Source organism: Danio rerio, chromosome 16 (genome assembly GCF_049306965.1).
Source record: "Danio rerio strain Tuebingen ecotype United States chromosome 16, GRCz12tu, whole genome shotgun sequence".
Taxonomy (NCBI): Eukaryota; Metazoa; Chordata; class Actinopteri; order Cypriniformes; family Danionidae; genus Danio; species Danio rerio.
The window spans coordinates 23,716,814-23,734,992 of NC_133191.1; the positions used below are offsets into that span (position 1 = coordinate 23,716,814).

Consider the following 18,179-nt stretch of genomic DNA (forward strand, 5'->3'; position numbering starts at 1 on the left):
ATCCTCAAAATAAGAATCTAAAACTTCCAGTAGGTGGTAGTAAAGTGTAAAGAGTGCGACGATTTACATTACGAATGCAACTATAGTTCAACCCTATGTAGTTCAACAAACAAGTAAACCTCTGTCTGGATGGTCTGGACTCTGGACTGTTAAAAACATAAATTAATTCAGAAAGTAAACAAAATATCTTTTGTGGCTTTAAAGGTAATTTTTAATATGATTCCCATTATATATATATATATATATATATATATATATATATATATATATATATATATATATATATATATATATATATATATATATATATATATATATATATATATATTTACATTTTTTAAATAAAACAGTAAATTTGACCTGATTTGCAACATGCATTCTCGTGACCTAGATATTACTATTATTATACTACAACTACTATTGATTATTACTATATAGTCCTACTGACTTAGTTTTTTTTAGTGAATAACACCCAGTGTTTTATAAAATGGATTGGAGATGGTTTAAACTGGTGGTCTCTAATGTGGTTGCGCTATTTATGCCAGACCACCAGGTGACGACAAAGAAGTAACGTTAAGCGGAAGATTTTTTCCCATTAAAACACCCGACGAAGAGACCACAGGCGAGATGTCAACAAAAAAACTCTCCCGAAAATGCCTCTGTCAACCTGAATAAGAACCAGCCTAATTTTACAATTCATCAACAGTAACGAGCAGTAACGTTAGCTTCTTTTTATTACATTTAAAAAAAAGCCACACAATGGGAACGCATCTTTCGGGAGTAAATGTTGTTCTTGTTATGACCTACGGCTGCCTGGTGAGTACCAAACTGAATAACGTGTAATAATTGTTCAATTATTGCTATTAAACATTTGACTTTAAAAATAATAGCACAACTAGTGCAGCCAAAGGAATATGTATCAGTTCTTAGTGTAATTTCTTCTTCCACAAGTGAGTGCGGATAAAGGACATTTCCGCTTTAAAGTTGTAGTTTCAAAATCAAATGTATTTTTTGGGGACATTTTAAAATGCTCAACCTGAATCATCTTCTATGTGAAGCTGCTTTGTCACAATCTACTTTGTAAAAGCGCTATGGAAGTGAAGATGAAATGAATTGAAATTGAATAAAAAAACTTAACGTGGCGTAATGTACCTAGACCAGAGGTAAATTGAGGTAAAGTTGGTTTTATATTCGCATATTCGTTCATTTTAACGCCCCCTATATTGTTTGACTTTGAATATTCGATATGAAATCGCATCAAAGTATGACTTTAAAACAACATTAGCACTATTTAATAGACTGAGAGTGTGAACAATGTATAGTCATTGACTGTTAATATGATTTCCTTATTTAGAATTAGCAAAGAATACATTTCTGATATTATATTATTAAGGAGAAACTCTGAATGTGCGAATATAAAACCAACTTTACTCCAGTACCAGAGAAACCCAAATTTCTGTCAAACTGTGCTTGTAATTAACCCTAACTACTGTAAAAAGAACCAGTCCCAATTCCATAGATAAAGTGAGGAACATCATGTTAAACGTTTTCTCCTCATTGAAGTCTATTATAAGGAAAAAGCTTAACGTGGCTTAATGTACCTAAACAAGTAAAGAAAATACAATTTCTATAAAATTTTACTCTAGACAAAGCCTTTCTCTTATTTTTGTCAAAAGAATGTCCTCTAATTTTCGTAAGTGAAAAATTATGATATGCTCTTCAAGTCCATTCTTCTTCTTCTTCTTCTTCTTCTTCTTTGGCCTTAGTCCCATATGGTTGCGGGGTCGGCTCTTTGGAACAAGCTATTTTAGACTTGTCCATATGATAACGACTTTTTTACACATTCCGGCCGGCCTGTCGCCTGGGCCTGTCACCCTCATACGCTCATAACACTATGGACAATTTAGCCCACCCAATTCACCTGCAGCATGTCTGTGGACTGTGGGGTAAACCGGAGCACCCGGAGGAAACCCACGCGAATGCAGGGAGAACATGCAAACTCCTCAGAGAAATGCATTCTTGCTGTGAGGCAACAGCACTACCTACTGCGCCACTGCTTCGCCATGCTCTTCAAGTCAATTATAAAAGGAAAAAGCTTAACATGGTTTGATGTACCTCAACAAGTGGGGCAAACCAAAAATCTTTGACATTTTACTTGTACCACTAACTACTAGCACTAACTACTAGCAAAAGCCCTAATTTTTTTGGATGAAGTTAACAATGTGACGTTAAGTATTTTAACCCCATTGAAGTCCATTATAAGAGCTTAATGTGGTTTAGCTTGACAACATTCTGAGACAATCAAATGTTTATAATAATATATGCATAAACACTTTCTGCTGTAATAAAAAAAACAAGCTTCTGGTTTATATAGTGAACAACAATACTTTAAGTAGACATGTAACCGTGATCCATACGGATCACAATTCACGGTTCGGAACTTATGTGACATGTGGGTTAATTACTTTTTTGGACTTGTAGGTTAATCCAACATTTATAAGCAGAGAGATCGCATCATGCGTTTATTAATCTTTCTAAGCACTGCGTTCCAATCTGCGTTTGATCGAGAGAGATTCAGTTCTTACACTTTTTCAGTTACAAACAATTAAATAACACAGAAGTACTGGGAGAACAGTTTATAGATTATCAGATATAAACACAAAAAAAAAAATCGCTAAAATAAAAACCACTAAACTTCGCCATCTATAATTCCTAATAATAACTTCTGTACAGCAGTCCCACAACATTCTGACACTCAATGACACTGAAATACCCTGTCAGAAAAGTCTAGTGACTGGGAATGGGCTTTTTACAGTGTCTGCTATAATTTTAATGCTGTTTTTGGTGTGTTTAAATTAATGAATATGGCCACTGTGCTTAATGCATGGCTTCAGTGATTTCCTAAAGATAAATACAAAAAATTAACTCAACTGGAATCACTACAGTAGTCGCCATCATCTGAACTCGCATGAAGCAAGAGATTGCAAGGACATATGATGACGTGTGCAGGTGATTTAGTGCTGTCCAAATTCTTAGGGGTAAATTTTGAAGCCCTTCCCCTTAACCCTCGGTTGGAAGGGCTAAGGGGAAGGGGTAGGGGTACAAAAATAGGATCGGGATTGGGCCTAAGGCTGTTTGTTTGCAGAAATTCTGATAAAAATCTGTTTTATTTATATTGTAAAAATGCATATTTATAATGTTTTTAAGCATAGTATATGTTTTGAAAAGAGAAAATGCAATAAATAGTTATATGAATGCTGTAATGTTTAAATAATTTTCCATTAAAAACCCGTGAGGGTCACGTGACCATCAGGAAGAACGTAGCATCTCATTTCACAGAGGACGCGTTCTCTGTTCTTGCGGCCTTCCGAGTTCGTTCTTCCGAGGACACCTGGCAAGACCGGTCTCCACAAGAACGCAAGTCCATTCACTGCGTTCTTGGAATTGAGAAACAGCCTATGTCTCTGAATAGGTTTTCAGAAATGATACACCTATAATGAAACATCAAGTTTTATGTGCGAATTGTTGAATTATTAATTTAAAATAAATATTATATGTTGTACAAGATGTTAGATTCTTATATTTAACACTATCAGCAAAGATAATTTTCTGTATTAAATACTTTCCTTTTTAATTTTTATTAAAACTACAGGTTCTAAGTTCTGTTTGTTAAAACTAATAGTTTTTGCTGTAATATTTTTGTATAACTGGAAAGCAAATGAAATTTGTCTCCTCCCTTTTTTTGCTATTCTGTAAAATGGTCCAATCCATGACTCAAAAACCGTAGTGGGATCCGAACCATGACATTTGTTATCCGTTACAGCATTCTCACCATGGAATTCCATTATAAGGAAACAGCTTAACGTACCCTAACACTGACCAGGAAAGCCCAAATTTCTGACAAAATTTACTTGTGATTAACACTAACTATTATCAAAAGAACGGGCCCTAACTAAATTTTAGTTACTAAAGATAAAGATTTACTAAAGATAAAGTGAACAATATCTCATTAGGTGTTTTCTCTCCTATGGAAGTCTATAATAAGGAAAGGCTTAACGTAACTTCACAACAACGGAGGGAAACCAAATGTTAAAAAGGCTGTTTATAAAATCAAAGTTAGGGTTAATCACAAGTGAAATTTGATAGAAATTGTTTTTTTTTTTGTTGCTTTTTGTTAAGCCACGTTAGTCTTTTTCCTCTTTTTCCTAGACTTCAATGGGGAGAAAATGCTTAACGTGATGTTTTTCACTTCATCTTTGGAATTGGGACTGGTTCTTTTTACAGTAGTTAGGGTTAATTACAAGCACAGATTGACAAAAAATGAGGGTTTCTCTGGATGATGTTAGGTACATCAAACCACGTTAAGCTTTTTTCACGTTAAACATTTTAGCGTCTCCTTTTCATAACGATTTTACTGTAGTATAGATTGCAGTAAAGTTGGTTTTATATTTGCACATTTGTTCAGTGACAACTTGTAGCTTGTTCCCTATATTGTTGACCAAGGTAACTTACTTTGAATATTCTTTCGCTCTGAAATCTTGAAAAATCTACAAATATGTATGTGACTGAAAAATGTTGTGCTTTATAGACATTGGCTGCTAAGATGAGTTCACTGTTTACCATTAGCAAAGAATACTTTTCTGAAATAATATTATTAAAGACAAATTCTGAAAGTGTGAATATAAAACCAACCTTATCTCTATTAGTGAAAGTATAGTGAACGTTGCATTGATTAACATTTATATAACTCAGTTTTACTAAAAATACTATGGTAAATTATGACCAGTATAGCCAAGCATGGCTGATTTGTGGTGGTTACCGTGGTTTAACTTCAATAACCGTGCTTTACCTACAATAATAATAATATTTTTCTTTGTGAAATCAAGTTTAAATTTTGTAAGTATTTTGAGTTTCCCATTTAAAAACTGACATCAGCTATGAAAAAAATCAAGAGGCAGCTTGAAGATTCTCAGTTTCTTTAAATTCTAAGTGGTTATTTATTTGAGTAACTTTTGTTTTGTTTTATTCTGTAAATGTTTTTTTTTTCAATTATTTCTTTTTTTTTCATTATTTAAAACGTTTCTTACCTATAATTGGCAATTATCAAACTAATAAAACTAGTGCTATGTTTTCAAATATGTTTGCTTGTTTTTAGAAATCAATATCCCAATATTTTGCTGTTTAAATCAATATTTGGTGGAATAACCCATATTTTTGTAATTTCAAGTGAAAACAATAGTTGTAGTTTTTTAACATTTTAATCAGTTTCATTTTTCATGAAACAGGAACGAATTATCATGAAATATTATTTTTTGTTAATTTAGATTTTTTAGAAAGAAAAAAAAAAACAGTAATGGCATTTTAATCAAACCCATATTTAACAAATCCATTAAATACAGAGAACAGAACATTTTTCAAGTGGTTTCCTCTAGGGCTGTGCGATTAATCGAATTGCAATCGAGATTTAAAAAGTTGCGATTAGATGATCACAAGCGGCTGTGATATGAAATATATTTGTATTATTAAATTTCCCCTGCCCAGAGCAAATGCATGACTGCCATCTGTGTAATAGTCTTACTAGCCAATTGAGTGAGCGTCTTGCTAAAAAGTCAACTGAAAGTAATGCCAGTGACACTCAATCTAGTAGCTAGCAACAGCAAAGTACAATTTTAGAGTTCTTTCAGCCATGGTAGTTTGCGGAGTGTTCTGTGTTTTTATAATTATTATTATTTTGTTTTTATAATAAGCTACACTGTCTCCCTAATTTGAGTTGAACTTGTTTACAGAAAGGTAAGGTCATTGTAGTATTTTCTCTAAGGAGGCTCTCTCAGTGGTCAAGAAACAAAGTCTTACCCGGGATGTCTTTTACAAGTTTTATTCTTTATAAAGAAGATCACCGTCATACAGCAACAACAGTTTCTGCAGAGTGAGATACTAAAGCAAAGTGTGTTCCCCTTTTTATCTAGTTTGTACTGCTTACGAGGTCAACTCCCAATAAGGCCTCATCTACAATTACGTCAGGCGTCTTCTGCTGTTCGTGCGATTTGCTCATAACAACCACACATCCTTCTTAGGATAATGAAAAAGCTTTCACCTAAAGAAATATAGTTATCTATAAAAATGTACACATAGGTTTTATGATGAACATATGGAGAACACAGATACACACACATGTAAAAATGAGTCTTAGACAAGTTTCTAACATATAAAGCTCATCTAAAAAGGAATTTCCATTACAGTCATTTTATTTGTGTTTACTGTTTCCTGTAGAGAAAAATGAGTGTTTCATTTCTGAATATTTAAAAACAAATTTGAATAAATGTTTACGTTAATATTTTTTCGATTCCTTGTTTAACTTACACTCACTGCATTTTAGCAGTAAGAAGCTATGATACAGATTATTGAGCTGAAGCTTGACTACAAAATTAAATCGCAAATCAAATGGAAATCGCAATATCTGTCAAAAAAATCGCAATTCGATTTTTTTTTTCTTTAAATCGCACAGCCCTAGTTTCCCCATTTTTTTCATATAGCTGTAAATGGGAACTACTGTCATGCTTACAAATACTGTCTCTCTATCTGCTTAAAATACCAGCTCAGATAAAGCAGAGCTTATGATGTCTGTGTCTGGCATTTCAAATGTGTTGATTAAAGCCTTCTGTCAATATGCAGGTGTTTGTGCTGCTGTTCATTTTTATGAAAAGGCAGATTATGCGCTTCGCTATGAAGTCTCGCAGAGGACCACATGTCCCGCTGGGTCACAATGCACCAAAGGTATGAACAGCTCCTCCTGACATCAAAAGCAGTTTATTTTTATATGCATGCACTACGACTGCACAACGTATCATTTCAGCATCAATATCGCAATGTGCGCACCCGCAGTAGTCTCATCACAAGACGTGCAATGTTGAGTCTGAATAATAGTTATGCTATAAATTATGATTTAATGATTTATGCAAAATAAAGTGAAAACAACATTATTTTACTTACCCCACTGGCGCTTGTTTTAATTAAAACTTTTACTTTTGACTTATTTTTTCTTAAGTTATGTAGGTATTATTTACAGTTTTAACCCAAAGCATGTGCAGTCTGTCAGATGAAGGAGAGCCGGAGTCAGAGATTTAAATAAATAAATCAAGTTTACTGAAGATAATTTGCAGTTTCATCAGCAGAAGCCAGCTTCAACACTCGCTATGAGTTTCTAGGCCATTCTGCTTACAATCACCAATCAATAACAGTTTTATTCTCACATAACATCATTAACTGCGTCTTACATAAAGGTGTTCTAACCTGATTGGGTAAAACTTCGATAGACTAGGAAATTTCCTTGTAAATATCTCAAGCATGTAAATGTCAGACATCCACTAGACCAGGGATGTCAAACTCAATTCCTGGATGGAAGTCTATTTTGAATAAAAAGTAGAATCACTTTAAAAGAATAAACTGTTAAAATAGCAAAATCACTAGCCATTTTAGATTGTATTAACTCATAGAAATAACAATAGAAACAGTTGTTTCCAGTCCTCAGCCCTTCAGTTCTACTCAAGGTCTCTGTGACCTTTGACCTAGTTTGGTGGCTCCTGAAAATAGTTACAAAGAGACAGGCAAATGCACTGAACATTCTTATATTATGCAATGTGTTAACTTTATTCAATATTTAATAATCATCTTTAATAAAAAATTATGGGAAACTGGTTGATGAGAAAAGGATAAACGATGATCCATCCTTGGATGGATTGGAAGGTAGAAATCTGAATCCTTCAGTTAAAAAAACAAAACAATATTTTTACTTGATCTAAGCATTTTTAGATATTTGGACTAGAAATGAGACGGAGCCAAGTAAGAAAAGCATTTATTGCATTGAGATTATTCAATTTCTGTACCTGAATACTGTACTGTCACTGTGAAAATGTATTCATATCGCTATATTTATTGCAGAAACCTATAATATCACAATATCAGATATTTCAATATTGTGCAACCTTAATATGCACTCCAGCAGGCACATTATTATATACAGCTATTAGTAGTGTAATGGATCATGGTAGATTCATGATTCGTACGGATCACAACCCACGGTTCGGAACACACGTGACCAGTGCATGAATAAATTTTTTTACTTGCAGATTAATCTTAAATTTGTAACGATAGCCTCTTGCGTCATTCAAATCCAATGTATGAAAGCATTTAAGCCTTGTTAAAATGTAATGATGACGGGAAGATGTTGTGGAAGGTTATTAGGATGTGGTGGCTTTTTTAGGTTACAGGTGTTTTCTCTGTCACTACTTGTTTAGCCTGCATTAATGCATTCAGTGTAAGCTGCACGTTGATTCATTAAAAGATTGGAATCTCAACACGCACGCAACATAAATGATAAATGATGGTGCTTTGCATATGTTTATTAATTATTTTATTATTTATTAGTAACAAACAGTCAAATAACACAGAAGTACTGGGATAAAAGGTTATAGTTTAGATAAAACCACTGATGTTTATGGTAAAGATAAAAATCACCGTCATATGCTCAAAAATGTAAGTGGTAAGCAGAAATGACATAATTTAACCAATAGGTGGCGAGAACCAGCCATCAAAAATATGCCACTGAATAATTTTTCAAAAATGATCTATCGTAGCAATGAAACATTGATTTATGATGAAATAACTGAATCATTTATTTAAAATGAGACTAAAAATAAATATGGGTTTTAAATATTTATTATTATTCAGCTGATTGTTTCTTCATTTTTTTATATAAAGCCAAAAATTTCTTGCAGTGCTGTTTTTATAAAAAATTGAAAGCAAATTGCATTTGTCTCCTCTTCTTTTAGGCTGATCCGAAAAACGATCAAATCTGCAACTAAAAAACATAATGTGATCCGAACCATGAGATTTTTGATCTATTACACCACTAACAGGTATACTGTGCTATGACCAGGTTGGAGCCTCTTTTGCCTGCTTACATTTTTTGAGGTACATGTTCAGCAAAGTGCTCAACCAACAAGAGTTTACTTTGCATCCATGAATTCTGCCTACTAAACTATATATAATAAGATATATAATTCTCTATTATAGATCAGTGAGTTTCATTAAGACTGATCTAACTCTTGAACTCTGAGGTTAAAGAAAATGTCAAGTTTCCCACTCCTAATAGCAACTTTTCAACTCGTAAATATGAATTATCAGTCATGACTTGAACGCATGAAAAGTTTGAATTCAGCAGATCATGTTAACCACATCTTTGCAAGTTGCTGTCATGTGATTGGCTGATAAGATAATTTCGATTATAAGCAGTTTATCGAGTGTACCTAATAAAGTGGCCGGTAAGTGTGTTTCTGTGCCTATAGATCATTTCTTTCTTTGCAACAAATATCCTCCAATGAAGGTAATAAATGGTCAAAGTTTGAAAATAAGTACATCGCTGGTATGGCATTCAAAATAAACATCAATATCTTTTGTTTGTACATTTATTTATGTTACCTTTATTCATTTTGAGCATACTAATTTATAATGCACTGAAGCAAAACTGCATGTCTCACAGGACCTGAGAGAAGAGATCGATTTGTGTTTGTCTAAAGTGAATGACGTTCGCTATGAACCAAGTCTGCTCTCAAAAGATGACGACCGACTGAGGCATCAGGGCCAAATTGGTGAGAGGAAATAAAGACCCTTTCAGCTTTTCCCTATGAACAGTGTGGCAGAAGTGAACATACATCTGTGTTTGTGTTTGTGCAGGTTGTTATAATTATCTCTACAGAATGCAAACTTTAGATGCCATCAGAGACTCTGGTAAGACTTTCTTCTGCCTCTCTGCAGATCAACATCACACATTTCAAGCTCGTTCTGTTTGATTTGTGTATGTATTTTATTTTCTGTGAAATTTAAGCTTATTACATTTTTCACTTAAGTTTTTAGTTTTAGTTTAATATTTTTGTTAAAAATTTAGTTTTGATCTAATATTTTGGTGTGATTGGCTAAGGGGTATTAGCTAAACTATTAACCAATTATATAATAAGTAGCCTCAGCTGGGTCAGTTGGCATTTCTGTGTGGAGTTTGCAAGTTCTCCCCATGTTCATGTGGGTTTCCTTGCGGATGCTCCAGTTTCCCTCACAAGTCCAAAGACATGTATAGGTTAATTGAATAAGCTAAATTGTCTATAGTGTATGTGTGAATAGGAGTTCATGGGTGTTTCCCAGTGATGGGTTGCAGCTGGAAGACCATCCATTGCATAAAACACATGGTGGATAAAGTTGGAGGTTCATTCTGATGTTGTGACCCCAGATTAAAGGGACTAAGCTGAAAAGAAAATGAATGAATGAATGAATTAATATAATTATTATTATTGTTTTACTATAGTCACCCTTGTTATTTTTTGGCACTTATTTAGATTTAATTTTTCTGTTTAATCTACTTTTAGAGGCAAAAATGTAAGTTTCTGTTTCTGTTCCAGTTTTAAATGCTATTATGTTATTTCTGTTAACAAATGTTAACAAATATCTTTAGTATTTAATTTTTAAGTATTTATTTGATAAACAGTGTAGTAAAAAGTAGTAAATAACTGTTTATTATTTCAATCATAATCATCAAAGATTTAATTGAACACGCATGCATATAGTTTACTTAACAGTTAATGTAATCTTTATAAATTGCAGCATGTTATCCAGTATTTAATAAACACTTCATACATATTTATTAAACATTTATTTCAGAATTTAGTTTAATAGAATCGAACTGGCCACATACATTTTAACTAATGTAGTTACTAAAACAGAAAAGAGAACCATAAGCTAAAGGATTTTCCTAATTATTGGGGAACTCACACCAGCGACATCTGAGACCACTACGACTTGTAAAAAGTGGGAAATGAAAGTGTTTTTTATAGTTCTATTTCCTGCTGTTTTCTCATTGGTGGAAATTTTCTTTCTTATTTGTCCATCCACACAATAGCAGGCCCTATACAGAATCAACTTTCTGTCCGGTGTTGGATAACGGCCTGAAACACCTGCTATTAAAGGGACAGTTAAACCAAAATTTTTTATGTACTCAACATTTGCTCACCCTTAAGTGGTCATAAACTTTTTCATGTGCCCCCTGATATTCCATAACGTGATTAGTTTAAACTGCAATGTTTAAATCCTCGTGTGCTTCAACAATGTGCTGTGATGTTTAAGAATTGACATTTTAAGTAAAAAAATTTAGCCTAATGGATAGGTTTGTATTTTTTTCCCTACATTTGCGCTGAAACAACTTAGTATTTTAGAAGTAGGTGACAGTTTGTGACTGTTTGAATGTATTTGACCACTTGTGAGATTAGACTAGGGCTGCACAATATTGGAAAAAAATTGACATTGCGATGTTTTTTCCCTGCAATATATATTGCGATATATATATATATATATATATTGTGATATATATATATATATATATATATATATATATATATATATATATATATATATATATATATATATATATATATATATATATATATATATATATATATATATATATATATATATATATATATACTTAACATAGATATATACATTAGATGTTGCCTGGCCTATTGTTGTTTATTGGACGGAATGCGTCAATAGCGCCACCATCTTGGTACAGGGTAGCGCTCCTTTGAAATGAATGCGGGACCAAGGTACAGTGGAGGACTGTGGCCATCCAAAGCCAGAGATGTACACATATATCTATGATCGTGAGTTTTCCTGGATGTTAGTATGTATTTTATTTTTTTCTAATTACACAAATTATAATTTTACATCACTTTTCTACATTGATGGATCAGTGACTGCATGGGCATTCCTTACAAAAAAGCTTGTGTTTGTGTGTACAGAAATGTACTATTCACCCTCTCTGTAAAATTTGATTTAATCATGTCCTGAAACACACCTCCTCTCCTGCTTTCACTTCTCATACTGACGGAGGGAGCGATTAGTTTGTGAACGACTCTCTCACTAGCCGACAATAATACAAGTTTCTGGCAGCGCAGCATCTCGTTGTCATATTTCTTTTGCATTGTTTGCTGATTTTATTCAACAAAACTAGCATAAGCCGTGTGTTTAGTGCGAGTTGGAGCTACTTTGCCTTATGGTGAATGCAGTAAGTGACTGTTATCATCAATAACGTTATCTGATTAGCACAAAAGTTCAGAACATACAAAAACGCAAAAAAACTTAATCTTACCTATGAAATGTTCTGCCTTTGTGCTTTGTTTTCTTTGTTTGCTTGTTTGTACTACACCTGTAGACAGCGATAAAGTCCAGCATCTTTACGTAATAACACTGTTTTGACTAGTGCGGTTGAATGACATTTGTCCTGGGAGCACTGTACCAATGTGGAGACATTATTGACGCATACTCAGGGTTCCTATGCGATATCTAGTGTATATATCTATGTATACTTAAGACTAGGGCTGTGACAACCGCGTCACTGCCGTGGTCAGTTGTGTTTTAAAGGTTTACAGGTGCACCCTGACATGACGCGGGGACCAGATCTCTGCTCTATTGCTTTAATTTTACAATTTTCATAACTGCATTGCATTTTCATATGGTAAAATATCAAAATGTATGTTCTGAAAGTAGTAGGAATGACGGGAGTGTTAGTAATTAATGACAGAAAGAACTTTCACTTTTGAGTGAACTTCTGTTACGTGTAATTTTAGTATGATGAAACAAAAATAGTAATGCAGTATTTTTCGCTCTGCCAAGTCTTCTCTGTTGCTGTGTGGAGCAGCAGCCTGCGCCAGTAACCTTTTACCCTGGCCCCACCCTGCCCCCCGACTCCTGAATTTCTCACTCACTCACTCACTCACTCACTCACTCACTCATGTGGGCATGCACTGCGGTCTCATAAGTAAACGCAGCTTTTTGATATAATGTTTTTCTTGTTCCCGAACAAATAATTTTTTAAAGTATTTGTTCTAAATAAGTTTTCATAAAAACACGCTATTTGTGCTTATCCGAATACCGTATTCGGGTTTGGCTCCACCCATAATATATATATATATATATATATATATATATATATATATATATATATATATATATATATATATATATATATATATACATACAGTTGAAGTCAGAATTATTAGCCCCCCTGACTTATTAGCACCCCTGTTTATTTTTTTCCCCAATTTCTGTTTAATGGAGGGAAGATTGTTTCAGCACATTTCTAAGCATAATAATTTTATAAACCTATTTCTAATAACTGATTTATTTTATCTTTGTCATGATGACAGTAAATAATATTTGACTAGATATTTTTCAAGACACTTCTGTACAGCTTAAAGTAACATTTAAAGGCTTAACAAGGTTAATAAGGTGAACTAGGCAGGTTAGGGTAATTAGGCAATTTATTGTATAATGGTGGTTTCTTCTGTAGACTATCAGAAAAAAAAAAAATTAGCTTAAAGGGGCTAATAATTTTGTCCCAAAATAGTTTTTTTAAAAATTAAAAACTGCTTTTATTCTAGCCGAAATAAAACAAATAAGACTTTCTCCAGAAGAAAAAATATTATCAGACATACTGTGAAAATTTTCTTGCTCTGTTAAACATCATTTGGGAAATATAAAACAAAAGAAAAAAAAATCTAAAGGGGGCTAATAATTCCGACTTCAACTGTGTATATATATATATATATATATATATATATATATATATATATATGTACATATGTATGTATATGTATATATGTATATATGTCAGTGTGTGTGTGTATATATATATATTAATGATGTATCGTGCAGCCCTAGATTAGACTGTGAAAGAAGTTGCCTTTGATCAGATTGTTTTGGCAGTGCAACCACTAATGTGGAAAAAATCCACAAAACACCTCATACTAAATCTGACCTAAGACATGATTTTAATGGAACTGTTATGAACTATTGTATACTTCTGGTTTTGCTTCAGAAAAATAATTATGTGCTAATCTTGTGAAACAGATCTGTACACCTACACAGTACACCTACAGTACAACTGTACACCTATGGGTTCAGCCTGATGTGATCTGCTTGTGTTTTGCCTTTAGATCTTCCGGTTCTGGACATGTCTCGCAGTGCGAGTGCTCTGACGGGCCGCCAGTACAAGAAGTGGCTGATGGATCTGCGAATCTCTCACTCTCTGGTCAAGTTCAATCATAGTGCACTTCTGGATCGCTTGCTGGAGGGTTATGACAATGCTCGACACGGCACTGGGGTCAGTCTGAATCTCAGTCTATGGCTTGAAATTAGTTTAAGGTCCTAAAATTAACATTCGACAAGCCCCCAATACTAGTAAAAACGTATTTAAAAAAAAAGCTTATTTAAAATAGCGTTACACACTAGTTAGTCAGAGAATTAATTTTAGTTAATTCCTACAGTCCCTACGAAAGTAGGATAGTGGAGGAGAAAAATCGATCTAATTTTTGGTGTACTATGTGATGGGAAGCTTCTTGGTTTAACATTTAAAAGAAGACAAACAAAAACAATTAAGAATATTAGTTTTGTTGTTTAAATTTTTATATAAAAAAATAATCATTAAAAAAATTAGAATAAAAAACCTTCAGATTTTTGTGCTGTCAAACAATTGATCTCATCCAAAATAAAAGTTTGTATTTTGATTTATAAAACCTAACCAGAAATCGAGGGTGTATGTGACGTCATTAGCATGGTGGTCTGTGTCACTAGTTTAAATTGCTTATTGGTGTAAAAATTATAGACAATATGTTTAATAACCTTTACATTAAAAGGTTTTGCAGAACCACATTGTTGCCTAAATGCAAACCTTTTTGGAATTTCTGATTTGAGCAGATTGAATGGAAAAAAGTTTGGAACTTACCTAGTCAATGTCTCGCCAATAAATTTAAAGAAGTGACATATAAACTAATTCATTTAATTTGTCCAATGAAACAAATTGTTAAAAAAAAATTTTAGAGACATGGATTCTGTGTGCACTTTTTGTGAATAAGAGGAGGAATCAACAAAACACCTGTTTTTTGAAAGCACATATACCCAAATGTTTTGGTTTGATGTTGAATATCTTATATTTAATCTTACAAAATAAAAAAATCAGTTTCTTGTAAAGATATTTTTTTGACATACAATAATAATAGTAAAACTTTGGAGCAAATTGAGTTTATTAATTTAATGATTATATTTGTGAAGTACCATGTACACAAACAAAAATGATCCAATGATAAACCTAACATATATTTGTTTAAAATTGATCTTAAGCATTATAACAAAACTCTAAAAGACATTAAAAATAAAAAAGTTCTATGGATGTATGCAATTTTGGAATCATTGTCTAATGCAAATTTCTTGTAATATATATATCCCGTCAATTTATTTATGTTTTGTTTTTTATTGTCTATTGTTTTGTTCCTTTTGATGTGGAAAAAATGTAAGCACTGTATTCCTCAATTTTTTTGTCTGTTATTGTTCTTGTTATGCAATTAAAAATCCAGTCAAAAAATAGTTTAAATTGCTTATTTCTTTTGATTTGAACATTCTTCTAAAGATTTGGGATCATTTAAATACATAAGTCAGCAAAATATATAACATATTTGAATAGGTTGTATATAAATTACATATTTCAATAATAATATTTCTTGATTTTTTTTGTTCAAATTGTGCCTTTTTTGAAATGCAGTTTTTAATTTCCTTCATGCGTTTAACAGTTTTGTCCAACAGAGGGCGCCGCAACACACAATACACATTGAATATCCTTGTGTTCTCTGTCCTGCAGGTGTTTGGTGAAGCAGAGTTTGTGAAGTATAAACAAGATCTGACTGAACTGGCTGCTCTGTAAGTTCTGCAGTCCACCGTTTTCTGTTCATGTGTCAAACGTTCACTTTTTTCACTTGCAACTGACTTGAGAAGTTTTGTAATGGCAATACTGGAAAAAAAATATTCAGCAAATATATTAATATTTAAAAACAAATTGTAAATATCCTTTTTTTTTTTTTTGCACTACTTGATTTTTATTTGCAGTTTGAGTTTCTCAAAACTCAATTGTCCCTTTCCAATTGTCCTCAATTGTCCCTTTGCGATTTTTATTTTTTATTATTTTACAATTTTTTCTAAATACTTTATTTTTTGTTTGCAAAACATTCTTTTATGTTGCAAGTATATATGGCCCTAGATTGACTCCATATTTTTTCTTCCCAGTGTGAAGAGTCACTCCAACAGCAGCAGTCTGAACCAGCAGCACCAGTCAGCAGCCAAAGACCTGACCAGCTCTCCCGGCCCATCGTCCACCTCCACCATCCAGGTCACCTACCTGCCGTCCAGCGGTCAGCGCAGCAAGAGGCCCAAACACTTTCTAGAGCTCAAGAACTTCAAAGACAACTACAACACACTGGAGAGCACGCTGTAGGACACTGGGTGAGTAAATCTTGACTGAAAAATCATCATCCACACAGTGGGAGATGCTGAAAAAAGCCCTCGAATAACTCTGAGAATGTGAAAAATGTGGCAGAAGAGGTGATGAAATCTGTGGGATTGATGTCAGCGCTGCTGCTTTGAGAACAATGCAAGAATATTGCGTTTGCTCATGTTATGTTTTCCTGTCAGAGTTTACAGGAAGATGCTGTTTTCTTGTGCTGAAAGTCAAAGCCACTGTTTAGCAGCTTTTCTTTATGTAAAAGGCCTTTTCATGTGAACTGGGAGAGTTTTGTATCTTTATTGGCCAAAGAGCACAAACAAAGCGCCCCGTTTAACTGAGATGATAAAACTTTCACTGCCATTGCTTATCAGTCATAAACGTATGGAGTCCATCTAGGGCCAAATATTCCTGCAAAATAAAAGAAAGTTTTGCCAACAAAAAGAGCAAAATAAAGAAATGCAAATCTCCAAAAATCACAGAGCCAAAATTACTTGAATGAAATGTGCAAAAAAAGAGCTGCAAATAAAAATCAAGCAGTGCAAATGAAAACTAAAATATTTGCTAAGTATTTTACAACACCTTTACCAAACCCGTCCAGTCGATTGCAATGCTCATCCTGATTTGCTTTTTAGTCAGCTGTGAGTTTGCCATGCTGTTTTCACATTGCACTTCACTTTTCTGTGCGTTCTGCCCGTGGCCTGCTATAAACACCCAAGTTCCCTTGACTCCACCCCCTTGTCAAAGCAGGGTCATTAAGTGAAAAGCGCAGAAATGTGCAAAGTGAAAACAGCATCGCAAACTCACAGTTGACTAAAAAGCCAATCAAAATGAGTATTGTAACTGGACAGGTTTTTTAAAGGCAATGTTATAAAAAAATGTTTTGCAGATATATATATATATATATATATATATATATATATATATATATATATATATATATATATATATTAGTTACATTTTTTACATTTCTTATATTTTAGTTTTTTTACTGCTTAATTTTTATTTGCAGTTCTTTTTTTGTTTTCAAATTTCATTTTTATTTTTTTAAACTTAATTTTCCCTTTGCAGTTCTTTATTTTTGTTATCAAAATTAATTTTTATTTCTTTAATTATTTTTCGCTTTGAAATTTTTGGAGATTTGCATTTATTTATTTATTTATTTATTTTGGCTCAATACTTTTTTTTTTTTTTTTTTTTTTTTAGTTTGCCAAACTTTCTGTTATTTTGCAGGTATATATGGCCCTAGATTGACTCCATATAATTGTGTTTTTTAAAAGCAGCTGTGCTAACCAACTGTTACACCAGTTTGTTTCATTAAAGCAACTTAAGCTTAAAGTGTTCAAATAGAATCATGCACCGGACATCATTCTAACAAAAAGTGGGAGAAAATCAATTGATTAGACTATTGTCGGTAATACTAAAGTGCAATTTTAATTTAGTTTAATTACAGTAGTTTATTTAAATATGTGTGTAGATATGAGAAAGAGTGTGGTTTGAGTTATGTATTGCTATGTATGTATGACTGAGAGACATATGTCAGTGTGGACTTTCACTGTGTTATAAATCTTCTTGATCTAATCAAGTGTCTGACTCTTCTGTGGCTGAACTGTAGAGCTCTATGTAATATGTAATAATGTCTTGTATTAAAGCAATGCTTTCCTCAAACCTAGTTTTTAATACTTTTCACATCATCATAACAATCAAATATATATATATATATAACTATATAGCTGGCTACATAATAATAATATATTAATTTTAATTTTGTTTGTATACATTTACAATAAGGATGTTTATAAAGGGT

General features: G+C 32.9%; 1 protein-coding gene across 1 annotated transcript; it reads left to right on the plus strand.

The window, feature by feature from the left end:
• The first annotated feature begins 597 nt into the window (after nt 1-597).
• zgc:123238 lies at nt 598-17,953 on the plus strand. Its single transcript, NM_001037112.2, is given in 7 exon segments — nt 598-816; nt 6,673-6,774; nt 9,539-9,647; nt 9,733-9,786; nt 14,040-14,206; nt 15,737-15,795; nt 16,159-17,953. Coding segments are annotated over 7 exon segments (756 nt in total). The 5' UTR covers nt 598-759; the 3' UTR covers nt 16,367-17,953.
• Nucleotides 17,954-18,179: the final 226 nt, after the last annotated feature.